The 21894-nt window shown below is 44.7% G+C and overlaps 1 protein-coding gene across 5 annotated transcripts in view; it reads left to right on the top strand.

Annotated features, from left to right (window-relative positions):
- Positions 1 to 16901, top strand: part of PALM2AKAP2 (PALM2 and AKAP2 fusion) — a 277274-nt gene extending 260373 nt beyond the window's left edge. For 2 of the 5 annotated variants that reach the window (XM_026103095.2, XM_064501621.1), the window contains 2 exons: positions 2004 to 2182; positions 13115 to 16901. In XM_026103095.2, coding sequence (XP_025958880.2) covers positions 2004 to 2182; positions 13115 to 13207 — 272 coding nt within the window. In that variant the 3' untranslated portion in view covers positions 13208 to 16901. Of the gene's footprint in view, positions 1 to 2003; positions 2183 to 5711; positions 12486 to 13114 lie in introns of those variants that run through there. The other 3 variants (XM_064501619.1, XM_064501620.1, XM_064501617.1) reach the window with 2 other exon arrangements.
- The last annotated feature ends 4993 nt before the right edge of the window (positions 16902 to 21894 follow it).

The raw sequence follows: 21894 nt of genomic DNA on the forward strand, positions 1-21894 counted from the left end.
GAACTTCAGAGAGAGACTTACTCTTCTGTCAAATATAGTTGAAATTAGGCCATGAGTTGCCAAGTTTTTAGTGGAATACAGATATGTATGCAGAGCAAATGATTGTGTAAGTTTCATTTCTTCTGGATCCAAGCCAACAAACTACCATTTTGCTGTGGGGAAATCTTTTTTCTGCCTTGGCTTCTCAATCTCTGAAAAGGCAGCTGTGACACTGTTTGCTGTGATGCTATGCACAACATGCCCTGAACAAGTGCACGGTGCTACAGGATTGCTGTAGCAATACTGACATTGGTTGCTCCTTCCCCCAACCCGGGGCATATGGATACTTTTGGAGAGATCCCCTTTCAGAAATGCAGATTCCTGAAGCCTACATTTTGCACTGTTTTCCAGAGGTAGCAGGGGTGGAAGGACCAGTTTTCAGGCGTTTGGTGTGTCTGTGGCTCTAAGCAGCTGTGACATGATGCCTGTGTCCTTGAGGGAAAACACAAAAGCCAAGTGGACAACTGAGAGGCTTGATTCTTCCTGTATTGCCTGCATATGTCCAAGAGAGTTATTTATTAGTTTAAAAGTAAAGTAATACAGCGATGCATCTGGCTTCTCATCAAGCCCCTTACTTTAGGGTTTTTTACCCTGGATCTAAACAGCAGTGTGAAAGTTGTTCTTAGTTTTTTCTTTTGGACAGTCTTAGCTGATGCTCATGGATGCAGCTGGATGGCCCAGGACCTCTTTTTGGTCCCTGTTTTGGCAGTGTGCTTCTTGGATATATGTGGGGTCAGGCTGGTATAACCAAGAAGAACCTGGGCTATAGAAATACACCCCACCGCTCTGGAAAAGCGACCTTGGTTTGGGAGCGAAATCCCAGCCTGATCCTTGCACAGGCCAGTTTAACCTAAGGTTATAACAAGAAACTAATGATGCTGGGATTTTCCATACTGGTCAGAAATGAAACAAGCCCAGCAAGGGGATTTCTTGTAAAAGGCATCTGTAGTGTTCACTCAAGTTTCACTTCTTTCTTTAAAAATCAGTTTGGCTAAGCCTTGCAGGAGCTTTCAAAGCTGCTCTCTAGTGGTTGCCACGGTTGTGACACTTTCTTGAGGAGCAGCTAGGTTTTTCATTGCTCTCAGCAAAACAAAGTTTCATTGAAAATCCACCACAGTCCTTCTGGTTATTTTACTTATTTATGTTTTTTTTTAATTATCTCCTCCACCTCCTCCCCCATCTCTTGGACAGTCTGATTTCCAAAAGCTTCCATGTCATGGAAAAGGGAACCTGATTTTGCTTCGGGGTTTCTTTTCCTCATCATAGAGTATGTTTCTTTCTGGTGCCAACAGATGACTTTCCTTGCAGCCAGGAGAGTGGAGGGCTTCAGATTCTTCTGTTTCAATGGAGGAGGGCACAGAGATCCCATCCCTTTCTGCACCATGTTCCTTTCCTTCCATCGTCACTTCTGGAGCACCCTCTGCACTTGCAGAAAGTAGTTCCAGTAAAGAGTGATACAGAGGACCTACCCAAAGCCTTTTAGCATTTAAAAGCAGATAAGAAACACCAAAAGAAGAAAAAGAGCCAGCAGGGTTTAACCAGACTGCCTTCTTTGGAGTTTTGAGTGAGTGCTCCTTGGAGTACAGTTCGGGATCCTGTGCATTTTATTGCAGAAAAAAGTTGCCCTGTAATTTTCCAGGTCATGAGTTGTGTGGAAGGGAGCGGGGAGCCAGATACTGCTGTAAGCACTAGTAGTAGGTTGGGTCTGCACTACATAATTTGGTAACTTTGCTAGGTTTTATAAAAAGACTTTGTAATGTGTTGATATCGTGGATTTCAGGAAGAAGGGGCCCCTTTTAAACACCCGTTGACCATTCTGATTTACCAGATTGCTTCATAAACTTCATTCCAGACTGTTTCTTTACTCAGACCTTGCTGAAAATATTTCTCCAGTTGTACTCTTTTGGAAGCAGCTTGCAAGGTCATCCATTTAGAAGGGTTCGTTCCTTTTCATGTCATTGCAGGAAAGATAGAGAAGATCAAGCCTCCTCCATCTCCAACCACTGAGGGCCCCATCTCGCAGTCCGAGCCGCTGCCCGAGGAGCCTGCGGGAGCCCAGCGACCTAAGAACTTGATGCAGACACTGATGGAGGATTATGAAACACACAAAACTAAAAGACGAGAAAGGATGGATGATAGCAGTGTAAGTACACTTTTCCTTTTCACTCTTTGCTGTGCAATAGATAACATGATTCATGAAAACTAAGATACAGAAAATAAAATATTTAGCTACCTAGAACTAGCTCAGATCATCTTGCAGAGGTTTAAAGACTTTAATACGCTGTAAGGCCCATATGTTTGAAATGGAAGGAAAATGGACAGTGGGAAGGAAAAAAAGTGTCAATGCAAGTATAAAAGGCAAATCATACTAATTTTCATTTTAATTAATTGATTTTATTTAAGTTAATAATAAGGGCAGTGAGTAGCTGCCCTGCAATTGGCCGACTGTTTTAATTCACACATCATGAAGACCCTGCAGTGAACCATTTTAGCTGTTCTTTGAACTTTGTGGATCAGGCATGTGTTCCTGCTGTGCCTGTTGACTCACGAAGTCCAGTCCCAGTGTGCTCAGGGTTTCAGTGTAAGCAGATAATTTCCCCACAAACAGTCTCTCACACCACTGCGGTATTGGATTGGGAATGTTTCAAAAATTAACTTGGATTCTTCAATGGACAGCATGCTGTTTCCCGCTGGAGATACTGTCTTTCTTCCACACAAGCAGAAATGGAAAATTGGCCCAAGTTCTGTTTTCAGTTTATGAAATGGATGCCTGCATTTTAGTGGTTACTGTAATAAAGTTTAACCCAATTATGATGTTCTTTATTGGAGGCAATAATAAGAGCAGCTATGAATTTCATAGTTGAAAGCATCAAAATTTAGGTGCATACAGTATACAACCTGTTTCCCACCAAAGCACAAGCTGTTTCTCATTCAGACTCATTAATACTGTGGACAAGGAATGCAGAATGTATAAGTGAGATATAAAATGCCTTAAACAAACACAGTTGTTGTTATGCATTTGGTGAAGCAGCCACAGTTTTCCAGGCGTCTCCCAGACATTTCAGAAAGGCAGTCTCAGCTCCAGGGAGCTCACACTCCAAACAAACTGCTTTCTAATAACTTTCATTTAGAGGTGAAGTCTTACAAGGTCTATAGAGGCGAAGGTGTAAAACATCAATACCAGCACACGTAAGTCTGGCACTTTTAATCACTACTGATGAATATTATGCAGTAGCATAAGATGCTAAAATCAGAAGGAATGACATGACATTACATGTCTGCTGGTTAACTTAAATGCAGTAGAAGAGTTGATCTGAAGTGTAAACGGATGAATTTCTGGCTTACACCACAAATTTTCTGGTTCCTGCTTCCATTGAAGTCATTGAAAAATTCCCACTGGCTTCACTGGAGCAAGATCAAATTGTCGGTCAAGCTCCCTGCCTCTGCAAAGAAGGAAGCTCACACAAAGAAACTTGCCTTATTCTGCCCAACAGTGGGGCCATGTCTTGCAAACAAGTTACTCTCCAGTTTTCCCTCTCTTTCCAGAGCACTTTGTCTTATGTCAGTTGACTCCACTGACTGTAATGGGCAGTTTTTGTAACAGCTCCCCAGTATTTCCCTGGGTGTCCACTGTCCTGCAGTGTCACTGAATGGGGCTCAGAGGTGTTTGGGAGATATGTCATGTGCTCCTGTTCATTCCCTTTGCAGAAACTAGGAGTAACTTTAATAAAGTAAGAGGCATAGGACTTAGGTAATCAAAAGCAGAACTGGTCTTCAAGAACTCCGCAATTAACTTTGGTCAATCTTTTGGTTTAATATCTTGGCATGGTGGAGAAGCTGCTTTGCTTAAGAGGTAATGCTCAGCTACAACTCATCATGTGCTTTGCCTTGACCCTTATGATGAGTGAAGGTGCCTTACCCAGCCCACTAAGCAGTGGTTTGTGGTTGAAATCTTTTCACACAGCTGTGATGTAGTTACATGCTGTTTGTTGTACATGTTTTAGCACAGGAGACATTAAAAGATGTCATTAGCGTGAAAGGCTAAACTCTCTCTTCTCCACTACACAAGTGCAACTCCACTGATGTTTTCAAAGTTGCACATGTGCCTCCTAGAAAAGAAGTTGGCCAGAATTGCCTTGTCTCTTCTTGCAGTTTGAAGCGTGCCCTGATGTCTTGACTGAGAACGCCAGTCTTGGCAGTGCCTCAAAGAAAAGGCCTGCTGTGGGTATCAGCTCAGCTGTCCGCTGCTGCTAAAACTACTCAAGCATTTAACTACCCAAGGGTATACTGCCAGAGCATTAGTACCAGTCAGACAACTTGTGGACCAGATCCTTTTCTGGAACAAATTGTCAAGGCTGCACTGAATTTACACAGCCCCACTGAAGTCCTGTAGAGTTGCAGCTTGTTTTTGTTCTCTTGTTGTCTAAGCCTGTTACATGAAACCAAACACGACTGACACTCTTGCTGCTGCCTATCCAAAGTCCTATTAAGGACAGTATCCTGCAGAGTTCAGGGACAGCATCCTCAAACTAGCTGCAATGTTTGGTTTCTCTTCCCTGTCTTTTTCTTCCCTCCTTTTGTAAACAATTCTCATCATGGACAGGGGAAAGAGAATTCGTATTAGAAGTGTGCTTTGCCTTCCTGCACTCCCACCAGCAACCTAGTATTTTACATGCCAGGCTAAGTAATAATTATTTAAACAGTAAGTAGTTCTGATTTGTCAGCAGAGGCCTTTTGACAATGTGCTCACAAAAAAGATCTCTGGATCAAATGGAACAGAATAGCACATCACTGGCCTGTTTTAAAAATGTATGAAATGCAGTGTGGGAAGGAACATAATTGACAACCTGACAGGCAGCCGCCACTTTGGGCCTTAAGTCCTGAGAACGGGACTGTGACTCAACATCGCTGTTTGTTAGTGAGAGGTAGCAGAGACTTTCCCAGATCCTGGGAGGAGTCAGTCCGTTGTGCCACGGTACTCTGCTGCACCTCGTGAACGTGCAAAGCTGGGCAGAGCCAGCACTGCATGTGCAGAAGTGAGCAGCCACAGTTGCGGAGACAGGATCGTCCGGAGGCTTCGTGTCCGCTGACAAGGAAATTCTGCAGCAAATGCTGAGCAAAACAGTAGTACTGGTGTTTAGAGCTTTGGTTTCTTCCTACACAAGAGACACCAAAAAGCAGGAGAGTAGTTTCGTCAGGACATCTGCCCGACCTCTACTGTAGCCACCACCACTGCTGTCATACATCCCAGCTGCAGCAGTTGCAACGTGGCAGTGCCTGCTGGGGCCCCTGCTCTGCCTTTCAGAGACAGAGGGCAAATCAGCTGCATCTGCTTTTGGAAGAACCCTCCTGCTCAGGCCAGGGGCAGTTTCTTCCAAAGAGGATGTGTTACAGAAAAGGCCAAGGAAGGTGAGGAAAAAGGCAAGGGAGCAGCAGCAAGAAAGCTGTTCAATCACCAATGGTAAACAAGACTGAGACTGGCCAAGCAATGTCATTCAAAAACCACCAAACTGACTAATCTTTTTTTTTTTTTTTTTTTAATGACACCAAGCTACTTGAAATCCTGTACTCTGGAACATGCCAGTTCTTGCAATTTCTTTATTTTGTTCTTGTTTCCTAGTTGTAACATGCTTGTTCAATGTACTAATGCTGGTCTTTTCCCTTTCTACCAGTACACCTGTAAATTACTGTCTAGCAAGGTTACTTCTGAGGTACTTTTCAACTGCTTATTTATTTTTGCTTCCTCTTGCATGGTGATTCCAAATGCATGTGGCTGCAATTTGCATTTTCATACTGTGTGCCAGTGCTGTTTGATATCAAAACCACAATGCAAATGCATATGGGCGATATTCCTTCTTATCTCCCATCAACAAATATTTGTGTGGCTGGTTTTCTAACCCTTGGATTCTCATTACAATTTCTGGAGTGGGAGGGATTGTAATTAGAGGGATGGGAGCTGTTGCCCAGAACTGGGACATTCCTGGGATGTGAAATGAGAACTCTTCCACTCTCTAATCCCTGCTCTCATTTAGCTGGCAAAGCTAAACCTCAAGCACCCTCTGTTGCTGAAGAAAAATGCTGTGGCTTTCCTTTATCTGCAGTTATAGTGTATATAGGAGTATCAAAATACACAGCATTTTGTAAAAAAAAACCAACACACCAAACTTTCATCTTTGGAAGCACAGTCAAGTCCAAGCTTGCAGTCTCCATTTGGTGAATTCTGTGTACTTGTCCTTGTCCCTGTGCATTGCCATATGATGACTGATCACAGTCCCACAGCTTAGCACCAATGTTGGTCTCTGCTTAGAAGAGACCCAGCCTTGCTAAAGAAAGTATGTTTTCACTGACACTTGGTGTTTTACCACAGTGCGTGAGGCAGAAACTTGCACAGTCTTCATCCCTACAAAGCTGGACTCTGCCAAATGCTTCAACTTTAAGAGCAGGAAGTTGATACCACCTCCATTTTTGCCATGTTTTTAGGGATTTTGTGTTCAACAATGCAGGCACTTGAATTACCTGTGATTTTCTGTGCAGATGTGTGCATAAATCCAGACCTTTCTAAGAGACACAAACGGATCCTGATATTGACGGACATTCATCTGTCCAGAATCAGTGTTTCATTACAAGCACATGCTTTCCACTATTTCTCCAATTCCGTAACACATTTTGACCCCATGAGCTGCTCCAAGACAAGTGCCTGAACGTTTTCTGTCCTCAGAAGTAAAGCAAAGTAAAATCTATCCCGTTTCCTATTCATGAGTGTGTGTCTGCCTCACTGATACAGTCCAATGATTTATCTTGTGTGGAACATCTACAGAGATTTAGCAGTGTACTTTCCAAGACCTGGTGTTAAACGTAGGCTGGGCCTCTTCTCCCTCATAATATCTGTGAAATAATCTTGGTTTTATGAATAGTCAGTAACGGCCAGAGCATTTGATGTGGTGTAGGAGGCAGAAGCTCGGGTGTGGATTTTGCATGCCTAACTCACAGCACCTTCTGCTGGGAACAGTTACATGTCTTCTTATAAAATAGATATTGACACAAGGAGTGGTAAGCTGGAAAAGAATGAGTGTAAGTGGGAAAGGTGGGAAAGATGAAAACTGCAGTTGTAAAAAACTGTGATTTTCTATGCAGGTGAAAATGTGCCACCTGCGTAATCTCCATTATTAAGCCTCAGTCTCATGAAACCATTTTTCAGTCCCAATCCTTTTGATACAGGTTCTCAGCTGCAGTCAGAAATCTCCGCAAAAAACAAGGCTTATCAGCACTGCAGCAGTCCGCTACCACTGTTAAATGGGGAGTATTCGCTGCAAACCTAAGCTGGACGGTTATTTCAGACTTAGAAGCAACACTCAGGACACCACCGCTTCCCCTCCTTAGTCGACCCTCGTAGCTGAGCACTGGTCTGTCGCGGGAGCCCCCCTGGTCCCCCGCAGTGCAGGCAGGTTTTAGCAGGCTTCGTTTTAGTCAGCAGCAGCAGCCCCTGAGGCTGGTGGCGGGCAGGGACTCTCGTATGGTCAAGCTCATATAGCTCCGCTCATATACGCAGCCCAACAGCAGTAATGAACAGCTGCATCTGAAGTTAAGCTGGATGCTCACAAACTACATTAGTCTTTACTACTATTTCATTCGTCCGATGTGTTTTATCACCTTGAAAATCTTAGAGCTGGTGTTAAAAGCACATCCTTTTATTGTTTTAAAGAGGCGGCTGATAACCCGTATGCCTGCACATGTACACGTTGTTTTTATCCTTAAAGTCCTCTGCTTTTGTCTTTAAAACTATAATTATGTTTAAATTTAACAGGCATTATCCTGAGTTTACTTTATGCCCACCATGCTGTAGGAGATACTGCAGTAAAGTAATAGTTATGGAATTTTTAAAAGTGACTGCTGAAAATTCAGGCACTACAAGGTAGAAAACCAACAGACTGTACTGGATGGCAGAGGACACATAGTTTGTGTTCTAACAGTGACCAGCAGCAGCAGTAACAGGTTCTTTCTTCAGATATATAAATTTTTGTTTCAGATTCCCTGCTCCTCACTGTGCTCACTAAATTTCTGATATATCCAGGGTTTAGCACTATGTAGGTACAGTAAAGAAAAAATCTTTACACTGGAGGAATAGATGCTATTTGTCTTGCAGCAGTTTTAGTTGTCTGTTAAATCATTTAGCTTTTTGTTACTGAGAAGGAGTGGTCACGTCTACAGGAACAGTCAGCCTGCTTCCTGCATTTGTGTTTCTGTTTTTTGTGCACTGCGTGCTTCCATGAAGGTGTCTTGTGCAGTGGTTTTTTTGTGCATGGTAGAACTTAGAGACTCAGACCTTCACTTTTTTTTTCTTTGCTTAAAGCTTCTTCCAGGTCCAAATGGGAAGAAGCAGTAAAATATTAGGCTCCAGAAACATCATTTTGCTTCCACGTCAGTGTTGCTGCTACTATTAAATAAAAATGAGCCTGTGTGGCGTAGTACTAAGTGCCATTCAGCACCAGGTGCTTGGGATAAATATGCTCTGGACTAAAGCATATCCCCATTTTGCTTTTTAATAATTTGTTACTAGTAAGAGAGTAGCTATGGTTACATCTGTTGGAGGAAAATGGGTTAACTCAGGGAAGACTGGTCTCTGTCTCTGTCTCTGCCTCTTGAATGGATAGATAGATTAATCTTGAACTTGACTGTGGTGGCTGTTTCCGTCTCTTTTTTTTTTTTCAAATTCTCAGTATCTTAAATGAAATCTGTCAAGAAAGAGCCCTCTGTGATTCCTAGCAAGAACTCAGAGCTGCAACCACAAGATCCCCACATCAGCTTTTTTACAAAGGGAGGCAAAGAACAGTTTTTACAGCTCTATATATTTTGATGTATTTGTCTCTCCTTCACACTTATTTCTCATCTCCAAATTCTTCTTCAACTGGTGGTCAAATTGCTATTCCCATGTGAGACGTATTTTATATCACATTGCTTTTTTCACTGGCATGGTATTTCCTTTGTAAGATACCATGAGTAAATCATCCACTTCAAGCTTAAAGGCCTGAGTTTAAAGGCCGATTTTAGTAGTCATTGTAGACAAGTGATAAAATGCAGAGAATAGCAGCAATAAATAAGGTATCTATTCCCATTTCTGATCTTCAGTATATGCCTTTGGCATGTGGTTATGTGCCTAACTACCTTAGGTCACTCTGGCCATCCAAGCCATGCTTTTGACAGGATGGGGATAATTTTGTGGTCAGCTACCTCCACTCAGTGGTATCTTCAAAGAGGTTGCAGAGGTGCGGCTGACTGCCAGGGGCTGGGACTCGGTGGCTGCATGAACACTAAGCAGCAGCTTATTCCACATACAGGTCTGTGAGTCCAGTCTATTTGCTCCCCGTGCCAGGACGCAGCAGTGCTACTGTCCGGACAGTGCACAAAACCGTAGGTGATTGATTTTGGGTGCAGCATGCAGGTGTTGAACGTAGGCCAGGCCTCTGCGGTTGGTGCCAAATGAAGACTGCAGTAACATCACAGGCATCAGGGCGCAAGCTGCTTGGAGAGCTGTCAGAGGGCGGGGGAGCGGGGGCCTTAGGTCTGGAAATCTTCACACCGGGAGGGGCCCAGCTGGGCTGGTGTGCGCGGTGTGCTGATGCAGGGCATCATCGGTGAGGGCATTTATGAAGTCTTGAGGTAGTGTTTTGCAACGTGGCCCAGAGTGGAGTGTATTACAGACCTCCAAAACAAGCAGAAGACTTTCCTTCAGCCTCTCTTGGAGAAATCACCAGATGGGAGATTCATGGTGGGTCTAGAGCCAATCCTGGTGTCTGCTGAGAATATCTTACAAGGGAGATCGAAGGGTGAGTGAGTGTAAGTGAGTGAGTGCTTAAGATGATGAAAGCAGGGCTGCACAGAGGAGACCGGATCCTCTATTCAGTCATTGCAGCTTTGGACTGCAGTCACCACATTGTATTCTGTAGGAGGTATAAAACTGAAGTGGAATAGTAAAAATGGGGGCTGTTTTAGATCAAACACTCTCTTCAGTAAATTGAAAGAAGCCTTCTGGAGTAGCTAATGTAAACGGATCTTTAGCTTAGAAGCCTCTGCTCTAACATTTAATAGTAAATCAGACATGAATACTTGTTTTTGTGCACAAGCTAAGTCCATGTTCAGTGCCTTCACTCTGGGCTGTCAGTGCTGCACGAAGCCCAGGGGGACAAATGGTGCAGCCAGCAACACGGCACGTGTGGGGCAGCCGCTCTCCTCCGGCCGGTGGGTGCTGCGTTGCAGGACGAGCTGCGCTGCCCTTGGGTGGCAGTGGCACCGTCCCTGGGCGTGTGGACAGGAGCTATCTTCACCTGGACCTTCAGCATGGAAGTAACAAAATTTAGCAAAGTAAATCCATGTGTTCAGAACATTAAAGTGATCACAGCAGTGTTTTAGCCATCATGATCTAGGGAGAGGAAAGGTTGGGATGAGAAGTAACAGCTGCTTTTGGAGCAGCTGGTTAAGTCTGCAGAGTGGACAAGCTTTTGGGCACATGGGCAGACAGGTGGTAAATGAACGAAGGCGTGTCGTCCCCTGTCACTCTCTGTTTTAAGGCAAAGAAATGCTGACTGATCCGAAGCAGAAAGCTGCACAGTTTCAGATTTTTGACTGTTTCAAACCAGCGTCAAAGACCTTTGCAACTCCTTGGTTTCCACCAAGGTAGACAGTGGCCAGAAACTGTTGTAAATTATGTAAAATTTATTTTGTATTCAGCTCGCCTAAATCTACAGGCCAAATTCAGCAGACATCATTTAAGTATGTCATTGCTCTCTCACAGCGGTAATTTCAGTTTGAAATTTGTGCTGAATTTGTTATTTTTGCACATATGTTTCAATTCCCAATGGAGGGGAAAATGGATTTTCTGCATTTTCTTTAGTCATTATGCCATGCTGACCTTGCTGTTTTGCTGCCCAGCAATATTTGCCTGTTGCCATCTAAAAAAGTCACTGCATTTTTCCAGCTTATTGCTAACCCTAGAGCAGCTACTTTATTGTCATCTTCTGCAGAAGATAATAAGATGATACATACACTGATGTCCAGTCCCAATTTTGTTTCTCCATTGAGCCTCTTGTTCAAAGGTCTGGTTCCTGTTGCCATTTCTTGTTTTCAGCATTCAGAATCCCAAATACTTAATTTAAACCATCAGTCCTTGGTCTTGCACCTGGAGTAGCGTCAGGACACTGCTTGCCGGGTGATGTCTCAGGAGGATTTTTCAGTGGGGCTTTTTTGTTGTTGTTTTTTAATGAACCATTAGGATTGCAGGCACATTTGCCATCTGCTGGATGAAGTGATAACTGCTGCAGGCTGTTCCCACTTTCCAGTGATGGCTCCGCAGAATGTGGAGATGGGATTTTGAGCAAAACTTCAGCAATTAATCCTCTGGGAAACCTGGAGCAGCTTCATATTCCTGTTCAGTGATGGGGAAGCAGCCGGAGCTTCAGATCAAAATTATCTGTGTTGGCTGAATTTTACCTTTAGGTCTGTGACTTTTTCAGGGTCATAGACAAAAGAAACTAGGAGGACAAAGAAAATAAAGGCAAAAAAGTAAAAAAGTTTGCCAGACTTGACCTTACCTTCAGCTCCTGAATGGAAGTTTGGGCCTTAAGTTAGATCCAGAAGGATGTTTGTTTTCCCAAGGAAAACTGTAGCCTGTAGTTTGAGCTGATATTGTTCAAAGCTGATTTCCCAGTGTTACTTATATAGGAGCCTGTAGCACCTGTCTACTTTTTAAACGGTAGCATATTACAAGCTGAAAGGGCAAATTCTGCTCACCCGTCCCCCTTCAGCTGTGCGTCACATCTGGTAGCTTTAGTCTTAAGTTTTTTATTTTCTTTATTTTTATTCCAGTCAAGACTTAAGCCCACACTGCATTTGTCTTTCTACACACAGGCATGAAATAACATCATCCTTTCCCAAAAAGCCAATTACTCATCTACAGTCAGACAACATGGGTGTTGCAGAGCAGCTTGTAGGAAGCATTAGACACCTTAAGTGACAGACCTTTTGTTCAGTGAACAGTCTGAGATAGTTGGGCTTGGTTTTCTGTTTGTTTTTTTAAACTTGACTCTTTAAACATCTCCAAAGTTTGCTCCTCTGGGAGGACTGGCTTAAAACCCATTAAGGCAGTGGGCTTTGGAGAAGCTTGGTAGTTTGATCAAGCGGCTGTTCTTCAGTGTGGGTCGGGAAGTAGCACTGCCATGTGCTTCTCCGACAAGGTCCCAGGCCCCTGCGCGTGCTGGCTGGGAGGACACCCACTGCCATTCATTATTTGCAGAGGAGTGCAACACCTAAACTCCACACACACCTGTTGTCCTACTCTGAATTTCCTTTTCCTGCTTCAAGCACATATTTAAACTGTTTCCAACTTTCTTTTTTGTTGTTTTTGTGTGTGCATCATATACATATGTATAGTATATATACAGTATGTATGTTTATATAGAGATATATGTAAGTATATATACATATCAAAACATATGTATATATTTGTACATGTTTGTGTCAAAACATGTATATATTTATATCTCTGTGTGTGTGTGTGTATGAAAAACATCATAACAAATACATGAGTGCCCACCTTGGACCAGCCTCTGCAGGCGGCAGAGGCCCTCCTTGTGCAAACGCCCTCTTTCCATGCACCGCGGGGGTGAGTCTTTACTCCGAGCGTGCTGCAGCCACAGCATTAAGCACCCCCGCCGGCACGGCCGCAAGCCGGAGACCAGGAGCGTGGGTCGCCCCAAAGCGAGCGCCGGATTGTGCAGCCACGGCTCCCAAGGGAGAGGTGCCAGGGTGTGGGGACGGGCGACCTGCCTCCTCTCCCGCCAGTGCCACGGCTTTTCCCGGGGGTGTTCCCACCAGCACGCACTTCATCGCATGAACAGCCCCAGTTTGCAGCCCCGGTTTGCAGCCCCACGTTTGCGTGCAGAGCCCAGCGCGGATAGGCTTGTTCTCCCGCGCTCAGACACGATGCAGCAGGCACCCCCGCGCTGGGGCCTGGGCCGGGGCTGCAGCCGTGGCTGCGGGCAGCTGGGTGACACGGTGTTTTCTGCTTTTCTTCCTTTACCAGGTCCTGGAGGCGACCAGAGTGAATCGGAGAAAGAGCGCCCTGGCACTGCGCTGGGAAGCCGGCATTTATGCCAACCGGGAGGAGAATGAATAATTGTGCTGTAGCATGAAGAAGGCGGCTAGGGACTGCAAAACCAAAAAAAAAGGAAAAAAAAGAAAAAAAGAAAAAAAGGAATAAGAATAAGCAGTAGCATTTTAATCCAATATTTATTAAAGATACAACAAACTCAATGATGCACATAGACACAGAAATGATCCGTCTCCCAGCAATCCTAAAACAACAGGAAATCCCACCTGGAAAACACACGCTGCCCCCTCCCTTCCCCCTGTGAAACGCGCAATCAGGAGGCCACGCGGCGCGGGACGGCTCGAGGGACGAGCAGGCATCGTCCCCGCGGGGAGGAGAGGCTGCAGGCGAGCGGCGAGGCCGGCATGGAGCGCCAGGGAGACTCCGGCCGGGGCTCGCACGTGCGCTTCCCTGGGGATTTACAGCGCGGCCGCGTCCCCGGGACGCCCGCGGGGTGGTCCCGGGCGGCAGCACGCGCGGGAGCCCACGGGCTCGCCTGCTGCATCCTCATCTCCCGCCGTCGCCACATCAGGAACATTGGTGTACCTTGGTGTGCTCTAGCCAGCCGTGAAACACCACAATATTACCTCCTGTTGCTATTTCTTCTAGGGGAGTGAAGGGTGGGGTTTGGGATTGTGTTTTGTTTTGTTTTTCTTTCTGTGGGGGGGGGTGGGAGTTTCGCTCCCCTTTCTAGTAATTTATCTGTTTAAAAGGAGGAAAAAAAAATGGGGATGCAGTTATTGCAAATGTACAATCCAGTAAACTCAGTAAAATAGTCCCTTGTGTTGCAAACACAAGCCATCATAATTTAGGAGTGGAATAGATGGGGATGAGAGCCAAGCCAAATGGATTACCTTAGCTTTAGGATCCTGTATGCTTGCAATATCACCTGAGCTCCAGGTTCTCAGAGCATATTTACATAGCAAAGTTTCTAAATAGAAAATCTGTATTTAGTGGGTGACAGCTATTTTTTGATGGTGGGGAGGGAAAAGCATGGCCGTATACATAAAAGCTATAAAGATGGATAATTTGAAGTAGAAATGTAGTGGGAAATGAATGCAAATAGAGGACATTTAATTTTTAAATGAGGCAATAATTGAACTGAGCCAGACTCTGGCCTAGAAAGAGGTATGAAATAAAGAAGAAAGATAGTTACGTCTTTAACTATATTTATACAACATAAAAGGCCTTTGGAGTTAATGTAGAGTGCTTTATGGAAGTCGTCAGGTTTCCAGGCAACAAAAAAGTCGAAGGGGGCAGTGAGTGAGAAAGAGTGAGCAAGGAAGAGCACATGAAGAAAATAAGCATTATTTTTGCCATTCAACCAGTGTTTTCAGCGCTACAAGCAAACCATAGAGCCTTTAGTTATTGCATAGGCTTGGGGATCAGCAGTGAAGGATTAGTGTGAGTCTGTGTGTGAGCGTGGGTGTGTGTGTGCGTGTGCACATTGTGTGAGTGGGTGTGAGAGGGTGTGAGGGTGTGTGAGACTGGCATACTAGAAAGAGTACGGAGGTGGTGTACAGATTATTTTCTCCAAAGCTGTTTGCCAGCTGTAGGGGTGAGTGAGAATTTCTTTTTTTCTGAAAGGGGATATTAAAAAAAAAAAAAAGCACTGAGTTGATGCAGTATTTGTGATATTAAAATTTGACCCAACGTGGTATTTGCATGAGTCACAATTGCAAAGTATTGACCAGTTTTGTAACCTGACAATTAGAAAAAAAATGTGGTATTTATTCTTGTGCTTTGTATTTGTATGTAGCGTAGAGGCTGTGGGTTTACTCTTTCTTTTCATGCAAAGCAATACAATAAGAGCATTTTACAACTGGGAACCATAATTTCTGGACTAGAAATGATCGAGTTTGGGAGGGAACAAGAAAAAAAAAGACATCGAGCTTTTTCTATATGTAATGCTTTATCTTTTTTTATAAACAAATAATTATTATTTTGACTTCTTTTTAAAAATCAGCCAAGATGCTGGTCCTCTATTAAGCCTTTCCTTGGTTTCATGACCTGCTATGCTGTTTTATTCTGAAACAGTGAGCTCATTTAAAATGAGTACCAATACTGTGAACGTACTTCTGGTGCTTTTCTTAAACAAAGACAGAGCTTGCAACCAAATCATCGCTGCCCCCCCATTTCTTCCAGCATGTGCTTTCACACATGCAAAATACCGTTCATGTTCCCTTTTCTCTGTCAGTTGACACTATCATTTGAGGCCTATTTTCAGGGAACTGTAGCAGATGTGATTAGAAGTACCTGTTGATGCAGTTCCATGAATTTTCTCTCTAAGTGCTATTTAACAAAAGAAAACCATTTTGAAATGATAGTTCACTGTGAAAACAGAGAGCGAGCTTGTCTCATGAATATTCTTTAAACCACGGTGCACTGGAGCGTACCACATATATGGCAAAATTATCTGCCTAGAGAAGGGGGCCCGTTGCTCAGACATGGCAATCAAGAGTAAACTGCGATTCATGTCTGCAAACATCTCATAGATGTTACCATAAAACTAGGAAAAGCAATGCCACCAATGCAGCAGTCCTGTAGGATCATCTGACGTGCAGCAGCATTCATGAGCTTCACACATCTGTGTCAGGAGGAGCCCTGGCTTCCTCCACACTTGGGAAGGACATGAGCGAGCCTGGAGAAAGGGGCTTTCTTGAGCAGTATCATCTAGCATCCTGCTGTGGATGGCCCATGTATTTATGGTGAGATGGTCTTGCATCAAACCATGCTCTCCTCAGTTTGTCTTGGCCTTTGCTCCCTGAAACAGGGCTGCTTTGGGCTGCCTTGTAGGGAACATGCATCTTTCTTCTTTATTTTCTTTAGCCTGAAGATCTGCTCTTTTCTCTCACTCTCTCATGGGACGTCACTGATGCTAATCATTAATCACAGTGCATCTCCTCATGCTTTGTCACGTCTTCCTCTCCCACCTGCTGCTCGGTGTTTGAGGTGATGATTAAATCTCTGTCCTCAAAAGCAAATGGGGGGTGGTGGGGAGGGGCCACATGGGACCCCTTTGCACTTAGAAGCATTTGCCTTCACCCCCTGCAATAAGGGTATTTGCATGTACCAGTTTAGGACAGCTGAACTTTCCACCCAGCAGTGTTTTTCTCTTCCAGAAATTATGGGGACTCATTGTCAGCAGCACACATTCAGTGCTGTGTTAACAGGAGTGCTATGCAGTTTACTCGCCTCTTTGTTATTTCATTTGCATGCTACCAAGCTTAGGTGTTTATAAGTATATGCCAGTAATACATATCTATCTATATATACATATATCAAATACAACAAAGGAGCACTATTGCAGAATTAAGTTTGTCTCCGCAAAAGAAACGCTTACTTCTTTCCCATGTCAAAGACTGGTTTTAATGAAACTGTGTATTGAAAAATAGTTAAGCATTAGCTTTTGTGATTGTAATCAGTTTGGGGATATGGTGCAGGTTTTCTGAGCAATTCTCATTTTAAAAGGCACCAGTTTTGGCTTCATATTGCTCCATATTGACGTAATTTGACAGAAAATACAATAACATTGATTTGTTTGGCAACCAAAAGATGGCATTCCTGCCATGACCTATCAACCAGTTCAACAATACCTGGCTTTCTGTATATGTTAACCACTTCAATGTTATCCTGCTTCTGTTTTTTAGTGACTGTGAGGCCTACAATGCAAGTATATAATTATTTTCTCATTAAAACAGAAACCTGTGTTGTGTTTTTATGAGAATGGCTGTTCCTTCGCGATGCTGCAGCACGTTGGGGCAGCGCTGACCGTCAGCCCCCAGAACGTGGTCTGGGTGCTGCAGTTGCGGGGGGAGCCCTGGGGAGAAGGAAGGTGCGTCCCTGCCAGCAGCAAACGGGATGAAAACCGTGGCTGGTGTCTCCACTGTCAGAGCAGTTGGTCTTTTTCCCAGGTTTTCACTCTTCCTCTGCGGGCCTGAGGCCGAGGACACCCAATGATTTCAGTGGGAGCTGGCCAGGGTCAAATGCAGCATTTCAGTCATGGTTCCTTTAATACAAGCCTTCCTTCCTATTTCCCTGGTGTACACTGCATCAGAAATGCCTGCAGAGACAAGTCACACATGGCTTTCCTTCCTTGTTAGTAAATACTGCTAGAAGTTGGAAAGCAAGCCTCTGTCCATCCATTCTAGGTTATATGTATGCATAGAAAGTTGATATTATCTCTTCAATACATAATCTAGGAAAGACTTTCTACTTTCATCTCCCTTTCCTTACAGTGTGCTAAGGAGACAGCTTCAGGGACTTAGCTGATCCATAGTGGCAAAGGAAATTCCTGCTGGAGAAATCCCTTCAGATTTTGTGAGAAATAAAAGCAGAGATTACACCCTTTGCAGGGGAGCACATTTAGACTTTGTAAAACTAACACAGTAACATCAGGCAGTTCCAGTGGCTCAGGAATTTTCACAATGAATTCTGTAGTTATGAGCTGTTAATATTTATTTTAATAACAAGCACTTAGAACATCTGACATTCTCTGTCACCTCATTGTTTAGCCAAATGGCACTCACTAATTTAGAGTATTTTGGCAAAGAAGTCAAGCAGTTAAAAAGAATCGTTTTAGCCATTTCTGGGGTAGTCCCGTAAAAGGTGAGAATATTGCACCTTGCCTTTGCACTGAGTCACAGGGACTTTAGTTAAACCCCAAGCCCTTTTTTTTATGGGGGGGGGGGGGGAGGGTGCGGGCAGGGGAACCCTGGGATACTTTATAAATACTTAGAGAAATTCATATCTGGAATGTTTTGGGCATATTTAATACAGGTATGGCCAGGCAGTTAATATAACTTAATAAACCTCTGTGACCACCACAACTCTCAGCTATCTGGTAGAGATGAATATTGAGTTTTTTTCACAAATAATTAGCCTTGCTCAGGTGTGTCTGTGGCCAGTGATGAGAAAAGCAGAAAAAACACCACCAGTCACTTGGGCTTATTTTAACTGACTAATTCAAACTAGAAGTTGCACACAGACATCCCAAACTCAGCGAAATTTTGCACCCATGTGTGTGTTTGGGCACAGCATGGAGTACCTTAGCAGGTCATGCTCAGAAGAAGGGACCACAGCTAGTCATTCCCCAGGAATAGTGTAATTTCTGGTCCATCAGAAGTGGGTGAGGAGTGCACAGCACCAGTAGTGCATGGGTCACACTCTGGAAAGCTGCTGGAAAAACTGCTGTGTGTTCCAAAGGAAAACGGCCAGATTAGATCTTACAGAACTGGAAGACAGCAAAAAAAGATTTATTTTTTGATTTTTTGATTTTCGATTATTTTTTCTTCATTAGTGGCTGACTTGCTATAACATTATCTGTAATTCACCACATTGGGGAAGCAAACAGAGAGGCTGAGGGTCTGTGAAATCACGGCTTTGCCCTGTTTATCCTCCTTCCTCTCCAGAGATTGGATTGATTAAACCACTCTAGAGAGCAGAGAGCTTTTAGTGCACTGTGGAGCTGTGCCGGGAGGTTGGGACGGGGCGGACAGAAGGAGGCCGACCATGCCTCTCCTGTCAGCTAGCGCATGCCCCGTCACAGCCTGTGGGAAGGCATCCAAGGACCTGAGACTTGGCCTAAACACCCAGAGGAGACAGTGGTAAAACAGCCCAAAATTTTCAGGTCTGGAGGTGAAGGAGTGGCAAGTGTTTCCTCCCCAGCCCTGCAGATCAAAGTCAGTGCTAACCCTCGAAGCCGGTGGCCAAGCGATCATGTCCCCTTGCCTTTCGCCCCAGAGCTGCTCCAGCAGAGGAAGGACAGGGCGAGGCATGACTAAAGTTACAAATATTAGTGTGGCCATTAACTCTAAAGATTACTTTCAATTACATTCTAATTATTAAGCTGACTAGGCTGGGCAGTCTAGGCAGCTCTTGGCAATGGGCATGTGTCACGAAGGGAGGGCCGAGCCCTGAACCCCTCCCAAGCTAAAGAGCAGGCAATATCCCCGTCTTGCATGCAACAAAAGACCACAGGGCAGGAGCTATATTATCACATGCGCAATAGCACCGGGTGTGAAATCAAACAAACAAAAACAAAACCCCAAACCTCAGCAGCAACAGAAAAACCCTAAAATGCCATCCGGATCTCAGGGTCTGCGGCTAGCTTTCACTGAACCCTGATGAATTAGCAGTGTATCCCTTTGGCTTGCAGTTTGGGTCTCCAGGAACAGACCTGTTACAATAAGCATTAGATCCCATACTGACGTGAGAGCTTCTGACCTTAGACCTAGGGATGTGTCATCCATAGTGAATTGAGCACGGTGTGCCACCAAGAGCTGGAAATGTCTCATGCCTTGTTCCAATCCAGTCTGGCTGCAGGAAAAATCAATGAAAGAAAAAGAGATGGGCACAAAGCTCTAAGGCATCGAAGTCTCCCTTACTGCAGACTGCCTGAACTGGACTGCTTGGTGGGGATTTGTGCAGCAGCAGTGACATCTGGAGGGCAGACTACACTGAACGTGGAAGGAGCTTCATTTCCAAGGATGTATCCTGGAAGCCAAATCTTGGGAGCAACTTAAACCCAGGGCTGATTCGCTCATATCGTGTTAGATACTTTAGATGTTCTCGCTGATCCTCATAAACACAGTGCTGGGGAAGAGTGGATCTGTTGCATATGAGGATGAACTGCCAGGCCCAGTCAAAATTTAAGTTGTACTGTTGCTGTTCCTTGCGTTTTACACCTAGTCCGTTTGTGTGTCATACACCAGCATATTATTTGGAACAAGAAAAATACTCAGCAGTGCATCTGCACCCTGGAAATCAATCATTCAGTTATCAGCCAATAAAATCCTCCACCCTCTCTTCTCTTATACTGCAGCCACCTCAGGTAAGGGTAACACTGCCTTTCAAGTGGAAATACCAATCTCCCTGGGTAAACAGAGACAACCACTCACAGCAATGGTTACACTGAGGAACGAAGGAGGACTTCAGGTGTCCTTCTGCAAGGTGTCTGGAAGGCACTCGGCGGGGGGGAATCATGCGGCTGGTCGGAGCCTCTGCTGAAGTTCAATGTAAGGGCCATATCAGCTGCCATCTCCACTCAGAGGGCACCTGTATTACTAAAGCAACAAGCCTTCCTGGGACTAGGGGCACCCAGACCATCTCAGCAAAGTTTGACATGGAGCGTGGCACATCTCACAAGGTTCCTGGAGAGACACCATGGAAAACGGGTGTCCCAGAAACATTGCCATGCTTTGCGTGCAGCCAGAGTCCTTCAGCTATGCCTCCTCCTGCAAAAGCTTCTTGGTTGCATCCAACACTGTGGCCAGGCCTCATCTGGAGCAATTGCAAACCCTGTATCAGCTCAGCAGGCAGCCTGGTGCAGGCCTGCAGCTGGGCACATAAAATGCTGCAAGAGAGTGTGTGTTGGGCTGTGCTGTGTTGAATCCCGCTGAAGGGACTGTTACCGGCCAGGAAGGAGGCTGCAGGGGGTGGGCAGAGTTTGGGAGGCTGGAGACTGCTCCATGAAGACCGCAGGGTTGTGCTCTGAGCTGGAGAAGTCAACCCTTGCCTGAAGGATGAGGCACTCTTCCTTGAGGGGTCAGTGAAGAAAAGTGGCTGTGGCACAGAGCGAGGGAGCAGGCTTATGTAAAAATGGCTTCAATAAGCAGTTCTTCCCTCTCTTTGAAGGAAAGCTGATCTCTCTCCGTCTTACACTGAGATGAGCAAAGTACTCCAGCTGCAATTGAACAAAAGGACACAGGAAAACCCTAGAAAAACAAATGGATAGTGACATAACCGTCATGAAGTAGCACTTCACAGCACTCACACAAGACTTTGAAAGTGTTGTGGATGAGTAACCAGTCATTAGTGAGGAGGGAGCAGATCTGAAGTATCATCTTCATGGAAAAAGGTGGAGTTCCCAGATGTGCAATGGGAACAGACTTGCATGACAGCTTTGTCACCCTGGCATTATATGGAGGAGGCAGAAATTATTCAGCCCTGCTTAGCTGGTTTGAAAGAAAGAAGGTGTTAAAGTAGGACACTTGTCCACTCCCTAGTGAGGCTTGTTTGCTTCTGAAGAAAACAGTGCTCCAAACTGTGCTGAGGTGGTCTGGGTGCCTCTAGTCCCAGGAAAGCTTGTTGCTTTAGTAATACAGGTGCCATCTGAATGGACTTGGCCACTGATATAGCCCTTATATTTGCTTTGGGGCACAGCTTCAGTGCAAGGCCAGGTCCAGATTTCCACAGTAGCACCTTTCCTGCTGCCTCGCAGCACATCTCCTTGTCATCTGCTGTTCCCTTTATGTTTCTGTTTGTTCCTATTCTCTTTCAAAACATAGCTATTTTCAAGAAGGAAGACTGGCAAGAATGGCTCTCATCACTGTGGGGGTCTCATGCCAGCTTCCCCTGAGCCTCATGGGAAGGAAAAGGCCTTTGATCAAGCTACGTCTCCAGCTGCAAACATCTTACCGACAGTGACTGCAGGTCCTCAACAGCCTCCAGTCAGGCCTCATCCCAGGCTGATTTCCTCTTGTTTCCTCAGATATTTGGCTGGATTTACATCATTCCCCTTTGCTAAAAGACCCCCTGGAAGTGGGATAAACCGAGATCCACAGGACTAACTTTAAGTGGACCAGACCCAAATACACAAAAATATTTCACTGCCTAAATACCCCTGAGGACCTTATTCTTTGAGGGATACATGGTACTGAACTCAGCTGGAAACCATCGGATTGGGCTTGGGTTATTCGTCAACGCAGTATAAA

Source organism: Dromaius novaehollandiae, chromosome Z, assembly GCF_036370855.1.
Source record: "Dromaius novaehollandiae isolate bDroNov1 chromosome Z, bDroNov1.hap1, whole genome shotgun sequence".
Lineage (NCBI taxonomy): Eukaryota > Metazoa > Chordata > Aves > Casuariiformes > Dromaiidae > Dromaius > Dromaius novaehollandiae.